Source organism: Vulpes vulpes, chromosome 16 (genome assembly GCF_048418805.1).
Source record: "Vulpes vulpes isolate BD-2025 chromosome 16, VulVul3, whole genome shotgun sequence".
In the NCBI taxonomy this organism is placed as follows: domain Eukaryota; kingdom Metazoa; phylum Chordata; class Mammalia; order Carnivora; family Canidae; genus Vulpes; species Vulpes vulpes.
In genome coordinates, this window is record NC_132795.1 from 73,549,963 (window position 1) to 73,570,555 (window position 20,593).

The 20,593-nt window shown below is 52.7% G+C and overlaps 1 protein-coding gene across 5 annotated transcripts in view; it reads left to right on the forward strand.

Annotated features, from left to right (window-relative positions):
• Positions 1–20,593, forward strand: part of FAM178B (family with sequence similarity 178 member B) — a 108,397-nt gene that overhangs the window by 80,278 nt on the left and 7,526 nt on the right. For 3 of the 5 annotated variants that reach the window (XM_072742644.1, XM_072742645.1, XM_025992521.2), the window contains 2 exons: positions 4,360–4,447; positions 11,298–11,423. In XM_072742644.1, the coding sequence (XP_072598745.1) occupies positions 4,360–4,447; positions 11,298–11,423 (214 nt within the window). Of the gene's footprint in view, positions 1–1,044; positions 1,139–4,359; positions 4,448–8,056; positions 8,308–11,297; positions 11,424–20,593 lie in introns of those variants that run through there. The other 2 variants (XM_025992522.2, XM_072742646.1) reach the window with 2 other exon arrangements.

Below are 20,593 nucleotides of genomic sequence, written 5' to 3' on the forward strand. Positions count from 1 at the left end.
GTTTTTGAACATGTATATGTACAGTGTTCTCTCTTGTGTCTGGCTTTCTCAGCATAGTGTCAACACTTTGTGGGACTCATCCATGCAGAACTGAGCTGTTGTATTTGGATCCTTCATGTTGGCATGTAGTGGTCTTCCGTAAGAATCTGTGGTTGTATCTTCCTGTCTGCACTATGCATGCCCACACTCATGAGCACCCCAAGGTGTGCGTGGATGCCTGGGCAGATTCCCAAGGAGGTTGCCCTGACCTCTAAGCTGGGCCCTGGTCCTTCCTGCCTGGGTAGTATATGCTCCTACGTTAAGATAGACTCCAAGTGAAGGCCTGAGGGGGTGGGAAGGGAAGTGGCATGAGAGGTGGCTGTGGTGCCAGAGAGGCAGTGTGGACAGCCCTGGAGAGGCAAGCCAGGCAGATGCCCTGCAGCAGGGTGTTGGGCAGCATTTCCACAGCGGAACAGGCCACCGTTGTTGCTTCCTGAGCTGCCCTAGAGACATGGAAAAGGCAGCTCACGCCTTTGGCCAGATGCCTGATGGCCTTTTAGGGTAGTTCAGCCTTGGCAGGGCCTGGTTCCCTTCTGAACAAGTGAAGGGCGGGGGGCAGCAGAGGGGGCTGCATTGACCAGTGTTGTTGTCCCAACAATCTAGAGGCCCACACTGGTTAGTGCCTTTGCTTTTCTCTGAGTCCCTGCACGCGCCTGGTGCCTGGCTGGGCTGCCCCTTGCAGGAGCTAGAGGGAAGGCTGGAGGCTGGGAAGCAGTGTGCCTGCATTCCACTTCCCAGCTCTGCTATGGATTTGGAAAAGTCATTTCCAGATTTCGCTGTGCCTTAGGCTCCTCTGAGTGCTAATCCAGTGTCCTGATCTTACGGAGGCCCATGGTGGGGGAGCAGAGGAGGGGGGCAGGGCTGAGGCAGAGGCCTGGCCTGGTGTGAGCAGAGAGCTGGAGCTTGTTTCCTTATATGACAGTGGCTGGGATGGCTCCAGTGGCTTCTGCATCCTCCTTTGTCCGTCTGGTTTGAGTTCCGGGGAGGCCTTGCCGGGTGGGGTCAGGCAGCTTCTAGGAAAGGAAGAGCCCCTGGCCAACCTCTGCTGAGCCCGAGGGCCCCTTTGCTTGCTCCCTGCACAGTTTGGGTGTTATTTAGGGTGAGTCTTTGTGTTTTCTCCTCCATAGAGTACGTTCTCAGCCTAAAATGAAAAAGTGGTCCCCTCCCCTGCCCCTGTGTCCCAGTGGGAACTGAGAGCACGGGAGACTGTTTAAAAGGCAGGGGCCATCAGAATGAAAGGCAGTGAGCAGGCGGGGACAGTGAGGGGGGACATGCCACCCTCAGATGTGGGTTCCTTTTCATCCATTCACCCAGAGCTTTTTATGGTGCTTTTCTTCTTTTCTGGACAGCAGCCCTGTCCTGACCCACCCAGCCTGCTTCTTCCCTTCTGGAACCACCCCGGCTCTGCTCTGCTGGCCTGCCAGCACCCCCACCCCCAGGTTGGCCCCTCCCCGCGCTCTGCAGGGTAAAGGAGCTCCCACACAGGCCTGGGTTTGGGATTAATGAAGCCCAGATGCAGGACTTTTGACTCTGGCTAGAGTTAGCTTTGGAGGAGCAGCACAGAGGGGCCGTTTACCTCCCACTGTGTTCCCGGCCCAGCTGCTGCTGGGGCTCACAGGGAACAGCTGGAGAGCAGGTCCTGGCTGCCAATAAGGTGGAAGCCATGCAGGGTGTGTGGTGTGGCCAGGGCTCTGGGGAAAAAATGGAGGGTGGGGCTCTGGGTGAAGGGCTAAGTCTGGCTGCGCTCACAGGAGTCTGGTGTGGAGGATGATGAAGGACTCCTATTTTCTATCCCATGGGGCTAAACCACACTGCCTCTCCACAGTCTCAGAAGGTCAGGTGGGAACACAAAGTTCTCCGCAGCTTCCTGATCAAGAATGGATGGCTGGTGCCTCTCTGAACTGCCAGATAAAATATAAACAGTGCAGGGGGGTAACTTATGCTAAGAAAATTATTCTTTGTTTATCAATAAGAAATTCAAAGTTAGGGGCAGCTGTATGGCTCAGTCAGTGAAGCGTCTGCCTTTGCCTCAGGTTATGATCTCAGGGTCCTGGGATCGAGCCCTGTGTCAGACTCTGTGCTCAGCAGGAAGTCTGCTTCTCCCTCTGCACCTCCCCACCCCCAGCCCAGGCTTGTTCGCATGGGCTCTCTTCTCTGAAATAAATTTTTCAAAAATCTTTTTTAAACGTTTAAAAAAAATTAATTCAAGTTGAATTAGGCATCCTATATTTTTACTGGCTAAATCTGGCAATCCTGTCTCCCCCAGCACCTGAATTTCTTCTTTAAGTAATAGTTTTATTGAACTGCAACATACAAACAGAACAGAACCCAGACCACAGGTGGATGGCTCAGTGGATTGCCACCAGTGGAATCCATGTGAAACCAACACTCAGGTCAAGAAGTAAAACATAAGCAGAACCTGCCCACCCCACCCCCAACCATCACCACTGCTCAGGTTTCCAACAGCTGCTATTTGGCCGTTTTTGTACTTTATATGAATTAAATCATGCACATGTATTCTTTTGTATCTGGCTTCTTTCACGACACTGTGAAGATCATCCAGGCCTTTTGAATGTAGTTTTAGCTCACTGTCATTATGTGTAGATAGAGCCCAGTCTGTAGATGCATTCTGATGGTGTACTATAAGTGCACTTCCACCTTTGTATGTGTATGTGTACCTAGGAGTAGCATTGCTAGGTCACAGGGTGAGCACGTGTTCATCTTTAGTTGATCTTGCTAAGCAGTTTCTTAAAGTGAATGTACAGTTGAAATTCCCACCTGCTGTGTGTGAGCATCTCTGCTGCCCTGCACCTTCACCAGCACTGTGCCTTTCCCCCTCTTTCATGTCCTTTCTCGTGTATGGTGTTACTGCCTGCTGTTTTTTTTCTTTTCCTTTTTCTTTTCTTAAGATTTTATTTATTTATTCATGAAAGAGACAGAGAGAGAGGCAGAGACATAGGCAGAGGGAGAAGCAGGGTCCCTGTGGGGAGCCTGATGTGGGACTCCATCCCAGGCCCCCGGGATCACAACCTGAGCCAAAGTCACTCAACCACTGAGCTGCCCAGGTGCCGCTTTTTTCTCTTTTTATTCAAGAGCCTATTGCTTTGTTGATCTCTCTTTCTCAATCAAGTGCTAAGAAAATCATCAAGGCTCCTGGTTGAGGTACTAGCCTGCCCAGCCCCACAGGAGCTTTGAGGAGCTGCTCCTACCTCAGTTCCTCATCACCCAGGAGCGTCCCTCGTGAGGCCTGGGCGGCAGCAGTCTCTGCCCTAAGAAAGCTGCCGTGAAGACTGGACCACCTAGCCCAGAAGTTGACAGGCCTCATATCCTGCCTCCCCAGAATACTTGCTTAGCATTTCCCAGTGCTGCCAGTAACAGGCTGTCCGGGATGTCTAGTCTTTCAGTTCCTAATGGTGTCATTCCAGGGATATGGGTGAGAGCAGCTGTGGGTCCCTCTGGCAGGGGTGTTACCTGAGGGCATTCTCCTCTAAGGAGAAGATTCCAGCCCAAGTGTCTTCCTCATGCTCCTTGTTTCCTCAAACTTCAGAACCTGTCCTTTGCTTCTTCTGATGGAGGCTCTCTGCAGGAACTATGGACTGTGACCACATCAAGGTCCATGCCAGAGGCTGACATCTGCTGCCCATGGAGGGGCCACCATGTGTTGATGTGCAAGAGAGATGTGACTCTCTTGGTGGAGACAAGCTGTGGCAGGGAGCATGGGCAGAGGAGGGGCCCTCGACCCTTCTTCCCATCACCCCCTCCAGCCTCCTCAGCCACCGCCCCCCAAGCCTCATCCTGGCCCACTCTGATGGGCCAGGCATGGCTCATATGCCCACCCTAGGTGAGCATGTTCGCCAAAGGAAAGTTGATGCTATGTGAAGGAAAAAGAAAAAAAAAAGTTTAGCCCCACTTTCCACTACCCCACTTTGGCTGAAAGATTCTAAGGCTACAAAGGACAGTAAAGGCAAAGGTCTATGCAAATGCCGTTAAAGGTTCCTTATCTCTGTATATCCACAGATAAGTGTAGATACTGAGAGAGAAGGATCAACTAGGACGGAAAACACTACTTCACCAGCCTCTGAAATTACTAGTAACTTTACTTTTTTTCCTTTTGCTTGTTTTTTAATTTTCCCATCACATTTTATTGCTTCTAAAATAAACAATAAACACTATAAACCAAAAGAGCCAGGCAGAGTACTCTGGACAGCACAGCTTTCCCATGTTCACTGCTCAGAGTGTATCCTGCCCCCACGTGGACTTATAGCCCACCCGCTGTGAGAGTGTCCCACCCCTCAGTTCCTCTAACTCCTTCCTTCACAGGCAGCTTCGAAGCCAGCTGAGCCTCGTGATCATTGCCCAGATGCTGGACCAGCAAGAGATCCTCCCTCTCTGGGAAGAGAAGGCCCAGGTGAGTCTTTGCCTCAGCTGGGCAGTAGCCATTGGGCCCTGGAAGCCTGTGGGTGAGCAGAGGTCTCTCCCCTGAGGCCTGCCTACTCCTGCGACTTTTCCCAAAGGTTGGGAGCCTCAGGCCAGGAGAGTCAAATTGAATTTGAACTTTTCACTCATATTCCTGCATTCAACACTTACTGTTTTGTACGCCTTCTGTGTGCTAGGCACTGAGGATAGAGCAGTGAGCTGGGAGCATGTGTTACTTTTGTGTTTTTAGTTGTGGTAAAATATGCATGACATAAAATTTACCATTTTAACGTGTTTTTTTGGTTTGGGTTTTTTTGTTGTTGTTGTTGTTGTTTTTACTATTATGACAATTTTAAGTGTAGAATTCAACCATTTTGAAGTGTACAATTCAGCGGCTCTAAGGACATTGACAATGCTGTGTGGCCATCACCACCATCTATCTCCAGAATCTTTTTTCATCCTCCCAAATAGAAACTCCATACCCATTAAACACCAATTCCCATTCCCTCCTTCCATTGCTTTTTATAGGAGGAAAAACCAGTGGAAGTGAAGACAAACACTATGCACTTAGAACTACTCCGAGTGCCTCTCCTTTTCCAGTGTTAGGCATTCTTGGGGCAGCAAGAAAAGTAGAGCTTTGTCTTCTTTCCCCATTCCTCTTCCCCCCAGAAAGCTCTGACCACAGCCTCCGCAGATCAAGGCCCTAGGGGCAGTGTGGGTCCCGGCCAGCCCAAGAATGGGTGGCAGAGAAACTGAGCATGCTCTCTCCCTTCCCCCTAGGATCCCAGAGTAGTTGCTGGGTACAACTGAACCTTCTGGCTCAGCAACACGAGAGGGGCAAGGCAGTCCCTGCGAAGGGCTGTGTGTCTCCATTCTAGAGGTGTACTGGGCAAGCCTGTGTAACCCCTTGCCCAGAGTGCTGAGAGAATGTTCCGGCACATCCCAGGGCAGGCTGGACAATATAGCTGAGTCTGCAATGACGTGATTGTAGGGCGGGTGCTCAGAAAGCTGACTGGTTGTGTTGGCTTTTCAGAGTGGGCTCGGCCTGGCTTTTGCCCTGGCTGCCCTCTTTACCATAAATACTTTCTCCCTAGGACTTAGCATGGCTGGGGCTTCTTGTCATTCCAGTTCCTGCTAAAATGTTGAATTTTAGAGGCCTTTCCTGATCACCCAATCCAAAGTTCCCTGGTACCATCACCCTGTTTTAAATTATTTGTATTTATCTCCTAATATTTTCTTATTTATTTGGTCAGAGTCTGTGTTCATACACACACACACACACACACACACACACACACACACACACACCCAGCAGCAGCATCTTGAGTACAGAGACTAAATGCTTTCTACTCACCACTGCCTGTTGGCATCTAGCACAGTGCCTGGCACACAGGAACTCAGCATATGCTTGTGGAGTGAATGAGCCTGAGGTTGAGTTCCTGGAGTGTGCAAGAGGAAGGTCCCTTTCCTTTCAAGGGAGTGGCCTGCACTGGGGTCACTTCACACAGGTGAAAGCCTGACGACAGAGCATCTCTGAAGGAGGAGAGACCAAACAGTGTCTTGGGGATGCCAAGCAGTTAGGGGTGGGGACAGGCAGAGATGCAATAGACAGACAAGATCACAGGGCCCCAGAGAGCTGTGGATGGCAGATGGGGGTCGCCGAGCCCCAAGGAGCATGGTGTCAGCAGAGCAGGGGGGAAAGGCCAGAGCATCAAGATCAGCATTTCTCCAGCTATGGGTGAAGGGTAGAGATCACCACCCACCTGCAGGGTTTCGCAGTGACCAAAAGGTGGCTCAAGCATCAGGGTCAAATGAAGACTTAGACTTTGTTTTGATGGGTTTTTTATTGCCTAGAGCCAGTACATGGGAGAGTGAGGGGAACATAATGGAGACCAGAGAGTCAGGAGGGGAAGTGCTATGGAGGAAGAGCTGGGTTGTCTGGGCCTGGTGGGCCCTTTAGGGGAGGCAATGAACAGGGTTCCTCAAAGTGGGGATGTCTCCCGGGGGGAGAGCTGGCCTAGGAGCCCCCAGCTGCTCCCCAGAGCCTGCCAGGGCCAAGCCAGGCCCACCTCTGCCCAGCTCCGGGGCTTTCCAACCATACTAGTCACCCACATTCCTACCATGCACCCATCTATTCAGGAAACCCTAGCTAATCACTGCCTGTGTGCCAGGCTCTGTCCCAGGCTCCGCACCAGGAACCAACCTCAGAACAGAGGATGTAAGCCAGGTGGGCCGAGGGCGCAGTGACTAACTCTGCCTGAGGGCAGTGAAGTGGCTTCCAGAGAAGGTGTCCTGAGCCGGTCTCAGAGGCTGAGTCAGTGCTAGTGTTGCAGAGGAGTCTGCAGACAGGCATTGCAGGCTGTGCACAGCTGCACCAGCCTCCTGGCAGCTCTAGGAGGGGAAGGACCAGCTGAGGCCTGCCTACAGCCCTCCCTGCGTATTTCCCCCATCTCCACTGCAGGCCTGGGGCTGCTGTGTGGCACCTCCTAAGTCTGCCGGCTGCAGGCACTCCCCTTTCCAGTCTGGCCTGTCAGACAGATCCTCCCCTTCAAAGGGCCACCTTGGCCCCCGAGCCACCCCTGGCAAACCCCATAATGCCCCTTTTCCCAACTTCTCCTTGTGGCCCACCTGTGCCACCTGTTCTTCTTGGCCCTCCTTGTGGGCCAGCCTCACACCTTCTGAACACAGCTCTGTGCCCTGACCCCCCTTCCTTTCCATCATCACATGCCTGCCAAAATGGTGGCAGCCAACACTCTGCATAGTACAGGCTATGTCCCACGTGCTAGTCTCAGAGCTTACCTCTCATAGCAGCCCCAGACAGTAAGGACTGTTACCATGAGACGTTTTTCACAGATGGGAACAACTGAGCCAGGTGCAGCTAGGAAACTCCACAGGGTCATACAGTGGGAAAGCTGTGGAGCTAGGATTTGAATCCAGAGTTCTTGTTCTTGACCACCACAACATACTGTCTCCACTTTTCCGGCCCCTTCCTCGGCTTTCATTATGGTGACAGCCCAGACAACATGTGCCACTTTATGCTGAAGCTACCGTGCTTTATCCTAAGTAGCAGATAGAAGGACAAGAGCTGTCCCTTCTACTTCCTTTGTTGATGTATAAGTGCCTGATAAACCTTATCAATTAATTGACTATGAAGGGGAGTCCAGGGGTTAAGAATTGACTCCTGTCCAGGTACTCTGTGGTGACTACCTGGACAGAGGCCTTTCAGGGCACCACTAGGTACCCCTGGATGGCTTGGCTCTCTGTCTTAGGATACAGTCTAAAGCCCTAGGAACGGGAGCTGAAGAATTAGAATTTGAGGGATGAGACTTCTGTAGGTGGTCAGGATGCAATACCCCAAGGCTTGCATTTTCCAGGAGAGCCTTGGGATCAGGCTGCTTCCTCTTGTCCTTGGGAATCCTGGAAATATCCCAGAAAGAGCAGAGTTTTGGCTTCATGCACCAGTGTGCTTCATACCCTGCTCAGGGCACTGAAGAGAGCCCTGAACAGAACTCAGTCCCTCCCTTGTGAAACTCGTGGTCCCGGGAGGGGCGGCAGGGAACAGACACAGGCACCAAGAAAAAAGTAAATATTTGCCATACCAGATGGTTATACGGGCTCTGGAGAAAAATGAAGCCAGATAAAGAGGAGAGGGAATGTTGGGAGATGGGGACATTTGTGCACAGAAGTGAAGAAGTAAGGCAGGTTTCCCGGGGAAGAGCCTTCCACACAGGGAACAGCAAAGGGCAAAGGCCCTGGGGCAGGCAGAGTTCTCTTAGGTTAGAGGAAAAACAGAAGCCACTGCAGCTGGAGCAGAGGACCAAGGATGGAGTAGTAGAAGTTGAGGTCAGACAGGTAAGTGGGGATTCAATCCGTCAGCATCTCCAGGCTATGATAAGGGCTTTGACTTTTATGCTAAAGAGGAGAGCCGTTGGAAGGTTTTGATAAAAGAAACAATCTGACTTATAAAATATTTTTAAATTATTCTGGCTGCTATGTTGAGCATAGGCGGTTGCAATAATCCTGGAGATAGTGGCGTAGGTGGTGAGAGGTGGTCCAACTCTGGGTGTATTTGCCAAGTCCAGCCAGTGGGACAGGAGATGTAAGAGAAGGGAGATGAGGAGGGCTCCAGGGTCTATGCAGCTGGCAGCATGAAGAAGCCCTTTACCAAGATAGGCAAGACACAGGTGGAACAGGTTTGGAGACAGATTGGGAGTTTGCTTCTTATCCCAGGCCACCTCTTACAACACAGCAAACCTCTTTTGTCAAGCCATGACTTTCAGTTTGGAGTTTGGAAGACATGAGCTTTAAATGGCTGAAACGGAGGAGGACAAGGGTCTGCATTTCCTGGGGAGAGGCTGGCTGCAGCCCTGCCCTGCATGCCTTCACTGAATGGGTGCTTATGAAACACATGCCACATGCCAGGGGCTGTGCTCGACTCTGGGGACACTGCAGTGAACAAAACTGCCCTCCTGGGCCTTACATGCTAGTGAAGGAGAGGGGACAGATGATAAACATAACGAACAAGGAAATTACAGAACATGTTAAGGGGTGGTAAATGGGGTAAAAACAAAAGTAGTTTGGGGCAAGAGGAATGGCAGGTGTGGGTGGTGTGGGTGGCAGGGTAGACAGGGGGCTGGGGCTAGAAAGAACAGGGACAGCTGTGCATGTCTGGTCAGAAGGCCTGGTCGGGATGCAGGCCCTAGGGTGCAGCAAGGCTCCCTGTGCCTCACAGACCCTTAAGATCCTGGCCTTTCTCCACTGGGCAGATAGAAGCACACGGGGTCTGAGCACTGGAGTGACTGACCGTGTGGACAGTTGCCCAGCTGGAACTTGCCTACCTCCTCCTGCCCATCCAGCAGACAAGACCAGTGGAGGCCTGCCTTCCTGGGTGATCATTTGCCTCTTGCCTGGAGGTGTCTCTCCTAATGGGCTGATTGTTTGCAGAGACAGCTCCCAGCAGTGGGGGTGAGGTGGGGAGGTGCAGTGTCAGGCCCTGGCCCCACTGGGACGCATGGTCCAAATAAGCCCTTATCCTGGTTTACCAGGGGTGTGGCTTACCAGAACTGGAAACAAAAGAGAGCAAGCAATCAGAAGGCGGCAGCTTGCTGCGCTGAGCAGGGTGAAGCACTTTTCGAGGAGAGGAGAAAGATTGGAGCTAGCAAGCGAGCTGAGCCGCTGATCTGCTGTTGTGTACTCTGCCCAGCCCCGCCCAGGGCTCCTGTAGCTGGGAGGGTCTAGCTGGGGCGAGGCTGCCTGCCTGAGGATGGCTTCTGGGGGTGTGGGCTGCAGTCTGGCCCCTGTGCTTGGACAGCTGTGATCCCCAAGCAGGCAGGGCTGTTTTGGAAACCCTCCCCAGCTTTGCAAGACCTGAGTGAGATGGCATAGCTCAGATTTTGGTAAACTTCCAGATGGTGCCTCTCTTCGCCTAGAACCTTCTCTCTCTCCCTGCCTCCTCCTCTCCCTTCCTAAAGGGATCAGACACTAGGCCAAGAAGCCTGGCCCCCTTCCAGGAGCCAAGGCCCTAGGCCTGTCTCCTAAGTCTTCAGCCCAGCTGCTCTTGTGGGCTGTCTAAGCCTGTGGCCCGCTGAGATGCTGAGCAGGTGTCTGCAAGTGAGTCAGGGAGAGGAAGCCAGGTGTGTCGGGCAAGGCTGGGCTCGAGCAGGGAGCAGGACTGGGGGCTCCGGCCTAAGCCCTTTTGGCCACACTGCACCTGCTACGTCTAAAAAGATGGTGCCTCTGTGAATTCCACTGGCTCAGTTTCTTCATTCTGCATCCCCCTTTCCCAGGTTGCAGGTGGCCCAGAGGGGCCAGGGCCCAGAAACTGCCTGCCTCTGTCCTGACCACAAGTTAGCTCCAGGGTAGCTGGGTGGTCCATGTTGGGGCAGAACCCAGGCTGCCCAAACCAGGTACAGCCACTAGACCAGGAGTGGCTGGCTCACTGCAGCCACCTGGGCTTATGCCAGCGCTGTTCCAGGGAGGGGTGGGAGCACTCCCATTTGTTCAGAGGGTAAGCAATTTACATGGGGAGGGGTGGGGCAGTTAGCAGATTAAGTGACATATCAACCAAATGCAGTGTGTGGACCTCTGGGAATCCTCATCCCAACAACACAACTGGTAAGGACATTTTTGAGACAATCAAAGAAAACGGAACATGGTGTTAGATTGCATAAGGAATTCTTGATAGTTTTGGGCGGGAGAATGATGCAGTGACCATGCTGGGGAAAGAAATCCTTATCCTTTTTGGTGAGAAGCTCTTTATGGGTAAAATGATACAATGTTTGGATTTGCTTTAAAATCCCCTGGAAGCAAAAGGGCGGGGGCGGAGAGATGGGGGCAGGCAGACTGATGTGGAGCATGGAGCCAGTGCAGCCATCTCGAGAAGGGGGTGGGTGGTACAGAGCCTCTGCTCCTCCCTAAGCCTCTCCAAGCCCACAGCAGGTTCAGTGAAGAGAGGCACCAGAGCAGCAGCTCAGTGTGGGAAGAGTCTGGTGCTCTCCACTGGCCTTGGTTCTTTCAGGCCTGAGTGCTTACCCCAGAGAAGTGGATCAAACCCCCAACCTATGGAGATCTTAGTTCACTCCTTTCAAGGAAGACTCAGCCTGTGCCAGACACCATGTGCATGTGTGACTCTCCTCTCTTGGAGGACAACAGGTGGTTGTCTCCATCTTACAGATAGGACACTCAGGCTCCAAGAAGCCATACAGCATGCCAGTGAGAGGTGGAGCCAGGTCATGGAAGCTGGTGGTCTGGCTCCAGAGCCCAGGCTCTGACCTGCTGGTGTTGACTGAGTCCCCAAGTGTCCCAAGCACCCTCTGTGTGACAGCCTCTCTTCTCCTCCCCAGCTGTCTTCACTCAGCCAGCTCCTGACCCTCATGAAGCCATCATCTCTCAGGCAGTATCTGGGCTCTGAGACCTTGCCACCCTGCTGGGAGCAACAGCCAAAAGCCAGTGCTGAACTAGACCACAAGGTGAGCACCTCGTGCCTGCCCTCCTCAACCAGGGTATGGCACCACCAGGTGGCCAGGAAGGCAGGGCCATCCACACTGCACAACCTGTATGTAGGGCCTTATTGCTGCCAGGCTTCCTGAAAGCCTAGGGCCTTAAAATTTCAGCAAGCTGCCTCCCTCTGGTGAGAGGAGGTGCTCACCATCTCTGCATAGCCTGTAATTAGTACCCTGGCTTGCACCCCTCTCACAGGTGGAGTGGGGCGCTGTGTGCACAGGCAGGCATGTCCCAGCCCCCTAACCCCCTGGCCTGCCCCTGGGTTTGCTGCATCTTCTATAGTCCAGTAGGGATGTGTTAGCATGGGGTGCTCCATTAGTCTTAGGTTAGAGAGGATGCGGGAGCTGAAATGCTGGTGAGGGAAGTGGAGCTGGGCGTCTCCTACTGCGCCACTAAGGCTGAGTCCTTGGCCTTTCCCAGGTTCTTCCTTTTTTTTTTTTTTTTTTTTTTAAGATTTTATTTATTTATTCATGAGAGGGGGTTGGGGGAGAGAGAGGCAGAGAGACAGGCAGAGGGAGAAGCAGGCTCCATGCAGGGAGCCCGACGTGGGACTCGATCCCGGGTCTCCAGGACCACAACCTGGGCTGAAGGCAGTGCTAAACCACTGAGCCACCCAGGCTGCCCTCCCAGGTTCAGCCAGGGGCCGTGGTATGGGAGCATAGGGGGCTTCAAAGTGGGATCCCCAAGCCTGGCTCTGGGAGGTGGGGAGGGTGGGGTTGTGTGGATCTCTATATGAGCTCCCCTATCCCCCCCGGGCCTCAAGGATGAGGAATGGAGATAAAGATCTTTCTAATTTAAGAAAGTAGTAATTCCAAAAGCTCACTTGGAGGTTGGATGTTGACGATCCAGAAGTCCACCCTTTGGGCATTCGCTCTGCAAATCAGATAAATGAATTAATTTACTTAATGAACACAAATGAACCATTAAGAAAATATGATAATCCCAGGTGTATGCTCCTCTCCTGGAACATGGAGGTAAGGTTATCTTTGAGTCTGTGCCTAATATTAGTGCATTTATGAGCCTGCCGCCTGCCTCCCAGGAGAGCATGAGCTGTGTGCACACCCCGTTCTCATCTCCCAACGATTTCCTGGGAAATGAGCTGTTTGTGGCAAATGTGTTTGGATGTTCCAGGGCCTTGCTAAAGCAGTGGGGTCAGCTCATGGGTGGGAAGGGTCTGTCTAAGCAGGACACAAGCAGGCAGGCCCCAGGCAAGGCTGAGGGAAGAAAAAAGAAGAGAGAAAGAAGGGGAATGGTAGCAGAAAAGAGGCCTGTATCTGATCTACCCAGAGAAGAGTGTGCACTTCACACACTTTGGAGGCCACTCCTGTGACCTCACTCAGCACAGCTGTGACCACCAGGATGGAGGTTTCCACTTGGCTCCTTGCTTTTTGGAGCCCATCTGGTAGCAAATGTCTCTTTAGCAACCAGGGAAGGAGTAAGTGGCCTGAGGGCGTCCTTTATTTTGAGCACTGTTCTCCTGTGTGTAAAGGAAGCCTTTGCCCCTGGTCAGCTATGATAATGGAAGTGCCCTGTGTGTCTCGGCAGGGTGTCCCCAAAAGCAGGGGTATTGGCCCAGCCCAGGGCAGTGAAGGGAGCATCTGAGGCCAAGGCAGTCCTCCAAGGCCTTTGCTGTAGCTCCATACCCCCTAGGACTGAGGGATGCCTGACGAGGTAGCCAGGAGCAGGGGAGGGGAAGGAGCACTGGCCTGGAAGGGGAGGAGGCGAGGCTGGTGCAGCGGAGGGGCCCCTGCACAGAAATGGGAAGCGTTCTGTCACCCTGGGCGGGTGCTGATCAGGTGGGGCAGGTGCGGGGCTCCCACAGCCCAGCCCTGCCCTGCTCCCACCTTGGCCAACTGACTCCTCATTAGGCCCCAGCACGTTTCATCTTCAAAGATGATCAGGCTACTCACCAGCCAGAAAGAGCAGCGGCGTCAGCCGCCCAGTTTTACAGGGAGTGGTGGTCTGGGCCTGGGCTGAGCCTTTCATCCCTAGTGCTCACAGAGTTTTTGTCTTCCTTCTCTCCAGGGTTAGTGGGGAAACTAAGGCCAGAGTGAGCTTGGCCTTAGGCAACCCAGCCTGCAGGGGACATAGGGCTTTCCCAGCCCTGGGGGCTGCTGGGCTGAGCCCCATCCCCCAGGCCCTACTCACCCTGTCTGGGAGATTTCCTGTGAGAGGCTGGGTGACAGCCCTCCTCCAGCCTTGTAGATAAACACTTCTGCCAGGCTCCCCTCCCCCTGCTCTCCCCATCTCCTCCTTTGCCCCAGGGCGTGTGTGTGTGTGTGTGTGTGTGTGTGTGTGTGTGTCTGTGTGAGATGCATAGCCCAATCTCCTCCCTCTTAGGAAGCTCCCAGCCTTCTTCCCCTCCCTGCCTGCCCTCCCTAGGGGTTGGGCAAGTGAGCTGCTGCCTGGTGCCCAGGGCCTGCCTGTCTCTCCTTACTGATCCTGTGGCTTTGCAGTTGACCCTTGACGGGTGGGTCTCCTCAGCTAGACTATGGGCACGCGGGGGGGGGGGGGGGGGGGTGGGGGGGCTCTCCACAGCCACCATATATTTGTCACTGGATAAGTGAATGAGTGAAGAAATGAATGAATGCAATTTGAGTTCCTCTTTTCCTCTCTGAACTCCCTTCTTCCACCCCATCTGGCAGTCCACTCTCCTACCTCGTTTCCAGAGACCTCTCCCACTGCTTGCCCTCTAACGGGCCTCTACCCGTCAGCCCCCTTGTCTTTTAAAGTCCTTGTTTCATTAAGTCCACAAGGGTTTATAGCCTGCACTATAGTCTTGTGTTGGAGGTCCTTGACTTCGGAAGTGCTACCCGCTTATGAGAAAACCAATCACAGCACATTGTAATTATAAGCTGGTGAGATTCCTGCCTGGGAAAGCTAACAGCCAAGGACAACAAAAACAGCAACCTGGTCCTGTAGCAGCACTGCGGGGAGGCTGAGGGGGCAGCCTGAATGGGCTGTTCAGAGAGAGGTGAGTCAGAGCACAAAGTGTCCTGGCATAAAATGTAAGATTCTGCTTCCTAGCGCGATGATGAGAATACTTTCAGCATTTTCAAGTGCTTTTGCTAACGAAATGGTTGCTCGCCCCTTGGTGGGGCTGTCCCAGAAGAGAATAAACATGGAAGTCAGAGTGAGGTGTGAGAGAAGTGGAGAGGATATTTTAATGCAGGAGGTAACTCTAGACAGTGGGCCTCCCAGTGCTTCCCTTGGGTCCTTGGGTCCAATTCTGTCAGAGACCAGCGCTCTCCCAGGCCCCCTTGTGTGAGCTTGATCTCTTGACCGCCCTGCAGACAACTGAGTAACTAGGCTCAATTTGGTACCATCTCCACAAAGCGCCCCTCTCAGGCTTCCAACCCAGAGCCAGGAGTTTCCTTTTCGGTGACTGGAATGAACTGTCTTGGGCCAGATTTTGGCTAGTAGATTTTTCCCAATCTCAGAGTGTTGGCCTATTCACGTTTATTGAGATTCTTGATGTTTTGGTCTTTGTCAGACCTGCCATTGTATGTTCTGTTTCTATTTACCACACTTTCCTGTTGTTTCTTGCTTTTCCCCAGGCCTTTTACTGTAGTGAAGGAATTTTTTTTGTTCCATTTTTTTCTCCCGGGGATTGGTAAGATCTACAGAACAAGGATCTTTATGGTAGGATGTAAGTTTTTCCCCAGTTTGGTTAAATTTGGGAACTTTGAGGAAGTTGAGTGTCATGTGGGAAGAAAATGGATCTCTACTAAGGGGGAAGTCCCAGAGTTGGGGCTGCATCGAGGCACTGGGAGCTGGGTTCGTGGCTCCTTGTCTTCATGGGCATGTCTTCCAGCAGCCTGATGAATGTCCTCATGGGACAGGCAGCATGGGCATGGGGCCCACTGAGGGTTCTGCATCTGTGATAGTCCCTATTCCCCCGGGGCCAGCTGCAGGAGGCCTCACTACCCAGATGGAGCCTGGGGACCACAGGTGGCTCCAGTCAGCTTCCTCACCGTGCACACCGTATGCTGTCCAGCTCTGTGCTTCCAAGCCTTGGGGATGGCTTGTGTGCTGGAGAAGCCTTGGGGATGGTTGTGTACTGGCGTGTATAAAGAGTTGATTTTTATGTGGGGGCGGGTAAGTGCTTTATGCTTGAGTGATACACTGGGGTAAACAAACTCTGCCCTGCTTCACAAACTCCTTTGTGCTCACTCCTGAGTCTCTGCACATCTCTGCAGAGGGTGTGGGCCTGCCAACACTGTGTGTGTGTGTGTGTGTGTGTGTGTGTGTGTGTGTGCACGCGCACATGCCTGGCTGCATGCATGTATGTCTGTGTTCATATGTGTTGTGTATATTTGTGTGTATCTTTGTGGTGTGCCCTCGTGTTCATAGAGCTGACAAACAAGTTTGACTGCTTTTGTTCCTGCCATGACTGCAGCTGGCCTGTCCTGTGTCTGCTGACCCTGCCAAGAGCCCCAGAGTGCCTGGGGTGTGGTCTGGGAGGTTGGGGAGAGTGGGCAGGGGAGGGGTGCCCCTAGGGCCTGGCAGCTCTGTGCCTGCCTCCACTCTCCCGCTGGCACTCAACACCAGCAAAGGGACATACTCCCTCAGGCTCGGCTAGAGCTCAGGCCCCTCACCCTGTGTCACCCAGAAACACAGGTGAAGAGGGAGCCTCTCCCTCTCTCCATACTACTCTCTGCCTTCTCACCTGCAAGTGCCTGTCCTTAGTTCCTGCACCTTAGGGAGAATCCTGCCCACAGGGTTGTAAAACTTGGTCAGAGTAAATAAATAAATAAATATAGATAGATAGATAGATAGATAGATAGATAGATAGATAGATAGATAAGATAGATAAAACTTGGTCAGGGCAAGATTAGGTGGGTTGGGAAGAAATGAACTGACTTTAAGAAACAGAAAATAGATCTTCAGGAATCCTGAGTTCCTCCTTGCCTAGTCTGTGTTTGGTTCCTCTATACTTCCTCCAAAATGGGGAACATAAATATCTCTTGAAATAAACCTCAAAGAGATGGTGTCTGGGAAGCTGGCCCTGAGGGGAGCTCCCTGCACCAACCGTGGGTCACACCCACCTAGGAGGCCGCTGAGCCTCTTTAGAATGGGTATCTCTGAGCAGCTGAGGGCCACGTGGGGCCTGGGCCCAGACCAGCTTTGTTCGGGTCCCAAGAAGTCTGGCTTCTTTGCAAGTGTGCAAGCAGGGCTTAAAGTGACAGAGTGAAGCCAGGGAGGGCAGGCTTGGATTCTCTAGGCAACTTCCAAGCCTGCTCTCTGCTCCGGGCCCAGTCCTCCTCTTGGGACTCTTGGGGGTAACCGTCCCCAGGCACAGCCCTTACTCCATGCAGAGTGACTCACCTGACACTGACACTGTCTGGACCTGATACTCTACTCCATCTCTTCGTCTTTCAAGCCCTCCTGGACAACCCTGTGGTTGTCTTCCTCCTATTCTTACTTAGGGAAAGGCAATCCTAAGTGCCTGTACATCATATCCAACTCCTCTGTCAGTGGACCCTACTTCATCCCCACAGCTTTTTTCCTGCACGTCAGATCATACCACTTAATTCCAGGCAGTGGACATCATTCCCAGAAATCATAGGAAATGTGAAATGTCAGGCTTCCATTCTTTTTGCTCCTGCTGTTCCTTCATCCTGGCAACGCCTGGCTTGTCTCCCCAGTCCTTGGATTCCCGTGGTCATTATAGTCTGTTCACTTGACCTATGGCCTGTCCACACATTTCTTCACACACCTAAACAGAATCACCTTCGAGGGTTGGGTCCAGGGTCTATCTCACCTGCATACACTGCTCCCAATGAAATAAGTGCCCTGGCAGGTGCAGCCTTTGGGAGGGACCCTTGCCCACCTCCCCAGCACCTAGCCCTGCCCACCTTATCTCTTTTCCCAGGCCATACCTTCTAAGGGACAGTGCCATCTAAATGCTAAGTCTAAACATTGCAGGAGGTGGGGAGACCTCAGCTCCCATCATGCCCCTAAGGGGGACCAGGAAAGGTGTGTGAGGTCCCCTACTCACCTCCTTGGTTGGAGGAGCAGTTGCCAGGCAAGCCATGACCTTCTCAACTGCTCTTCTGCTCACTACATTTTCTGTCCCTTCTCCCCTGCCTTTGCCAGGACTCTGTAGTAACAGAAACACAGAAACATATACTGGAAGGTCCTAGAACAGCTTATCAGGCTCAGCTGGACCAGGAGCTGAGCAGTGTCATGAAACCTCAGTGTTTCTGCGTCTCTTGGCTCTGCCCTATGTTGCATTCCTAGGAAGGCTTTCCTTGCTGGTCCTGAGAAACTCCAGGTTTATGTCCTTTCCCCAAGAGCCCTAGCCAGAGGGGGAAAAAGAGCCCTCGCCAGAGGGGGGAAAAGATCCTGGAGTCCTAACCAGAATCCCAGAGTTGAGTCTCATTGGCTTGGCTTGGTCATATCCTCATCTGTAAGCCAGTCAAATAGGCAGGTATACACTGGCCTGCCCAGATCATGTGTCTTCCCCTAGAGTCAAGGTTGAAATCACTACCATGAAGTATAGGGAATTGAAGGATGGGACACTCTGACAAAGGAGGGAGCAGGATCCTAGGTACCCAGAAGCCTTAGATGCCCATAGCTTGGTCTGCAGCCATGGGCAATGGCCCTACTCTCCAATATCCACGGGAGGTATAAGGAGGGCAGTGCTTCTGGGACACCTCGGTGGCTCAGCAGTTGAGCGTCTGCCTTTGGCTCAGGGCGTGATCCTGGGATCTGGGATCGAGTCCTGCATCAGCCTCCTTGCAGGGAGCCTGCTTCTCCCCCAGCCTGTGTCTCTGCCTCTCTCTGTGTCTCTCATGAATAAATAGAATCTAGGGGGGGGGAAAGGCAGTGCTTTCCAGACTCCTCCCATGCCAGCACACCAGGGGGCAATTCACTGAATGAGAAAGATAAGAAAGAGAAGAAGCCATTGCTTTTGAGGAAATAGCTTTTGAGGAAGCCACTGCTCTCAGGCACTCTAGCCCCTGGAGGATGCCCATGCCAACACCCTGGCAGGTTTCAGTGGCTCCATCCGGCACAAGCACCCACATACTGATGTGCTCGTGCATAGCCAGTCCTAAATTCTCAAACATGTGCACTGAGAATCTTGTCTCTCTCTGGGTAGTAGGCAAAGCTGGGTTTCCGGTCCACATCCCCCTGGGGTCAGGGTCTCTAGTCCCCAGCTGGAGGAGCAGGAAGAGCCAGCCCATCCCTGCTTGTCATCTCCCCTACCCCCCATGGCCACCAGGAAGCCAGAAAGGAAGGGTGGGCTGGGTGGGAACCCTCTAGCAAAGGCTTGCCTAAGGCCCCTCACAGGCACAGGAATGGGTCAGATGCTCTGAGATAATCTCCCTGCAGCAGATCCACAGAACTAAAACCTCTCAGCCTTCCTGCTTTTGTCCCAGCTCCATCTCTCCATCATCCCCACTCCCACCCCCACTCCACTCTGCCGGGGCCTCCTTCATCCTCAGTACCAAGAACAGGGCCCAGGGCTGCTCAGGGTCCATCCCAAGTTTGGGATAAAGCTTACAAAAGAATCCCTGTGTCTGTCTGGAGTTCAGGGTCTGGAATCCTTGAACTCACTTTCTCTGGGCATCTGGAAGTGAAGGTAAGGGGCTCACTTTCTGAGGAATGGGACTAGGCAGGCCCATGCAGGGGTCCCCCAAGGTCCCTCAGCAGTCTCAGTAGACACTGTGTGCCTGGTTGCCTGGCTGGGACCCGAGAGCCTGCCTTGCAGGCAGTGGCTAAGCTAGAAGTCCTGCTCCCATGCAGACTCTGCCAGCCTGTCTCTCATCACCCTCACTTGGCCTCATCACTACTCCATATTTAGGGCACTACCCACCCTTGTGCCCACATGGGCACTTTCTTTTTTTTTTTTTCTTTTTTTTTCTTTTTTTGGCACTTTCATTTACAGAATTAAGTGCCTGGCCTTGGAAGCTGGAGGGTAAGTGTGGCAGGCCCTGCCTGTGACATCTGCTCTCCGGCCTCTACTCTGTGCCTTCAGGGACCCTGGGTTAGGGAGTGGCTTTATGTCACCATCTTATTTCCTAATTATCAGTCACACATCTTTGTCATCTCCTTCTTGTGAAGACTTACAACCATGACCCATCCTGGTCAGAGTCTCTTCTGAACTCCGCTGTCCTTTGGGCACATCCTTCTGCTTGCTGCTTTAGTGCTGGCCCAAGCCAAGGTCAGGGAGTAACCTTGGAGCAGTAGCAACATGAGCAAGGGATACTTGTGGGCACTGTGAAGAAATAGCATCCTAGAGATGATAGCAGGTGCCACACTCCAGGATGGGTCCAGACAGAGTTCACCTAGAAAAACACATCCACTCTCATGTTTTGTTCTAGTGGACATAGCAGCTGGATAAGTCTCGCCTCTCTCACCAGGGGGAGGCTCCTGGCCTGGGGCCTCCAACTAGTCCTACCTTGGGATTACTCATTACTGATTATTATTGTTGTTATTTGCCCCTCCTGGGGTAGAGTACCTACCACATGCCCTTAGGGCCTAGGTTTGGGGCCCCACTCCCCATCCTATGGGTACCACCTCATCTTCTCCCTATCCTGCCGGCTAATAGGCCCTTGGGCCCCTGTCGTGCAGTGCAACGGGAGCTTGTTCCTTCTGAAAAGGATTGCCTCCAGTTCAATCCCGTTTATGGAAAATACACAGAACTTGTTCAGCCTTAGGGAGAGAGGATAGACATCTGCTTCAGACCTAACTCTCACTGGAGATGGTCATGAGTCAGGGGACCTCTCCAAGCTCAGCCTCCACATCTGTTCAAAATGAGAACCATCAGGCCTCTCTGGGAGCCCTGCTGGGTCAGGGTACTGTGAAGAGGCACTGTAGGTTTAAATTAGTTTTTTTTTAAAAAGAAAAAGAATTCATGGAGGCCTAGCTCTGGCCTTGGGTCTGAAACTTGCCAAGGTAGACAAACTAGACCAGTGCTGTTTCGGTCTTTCCGGGACTAGATTGCTCCTAGAGTTGACCTTCAGCATGTGTGCATGCATCTGTGTCTGACAGAACAAAACCCGAGTGGACGCACATGTGGCAATGATGGGACCTATGCAGAATTTTGACCCTGGGCTCCATCGTGAGGCCCTTGGGACAGGGCTGAGGGAATCCCAGCCAGATTAGGTTGAAAGCAGTTCCCCCAGGC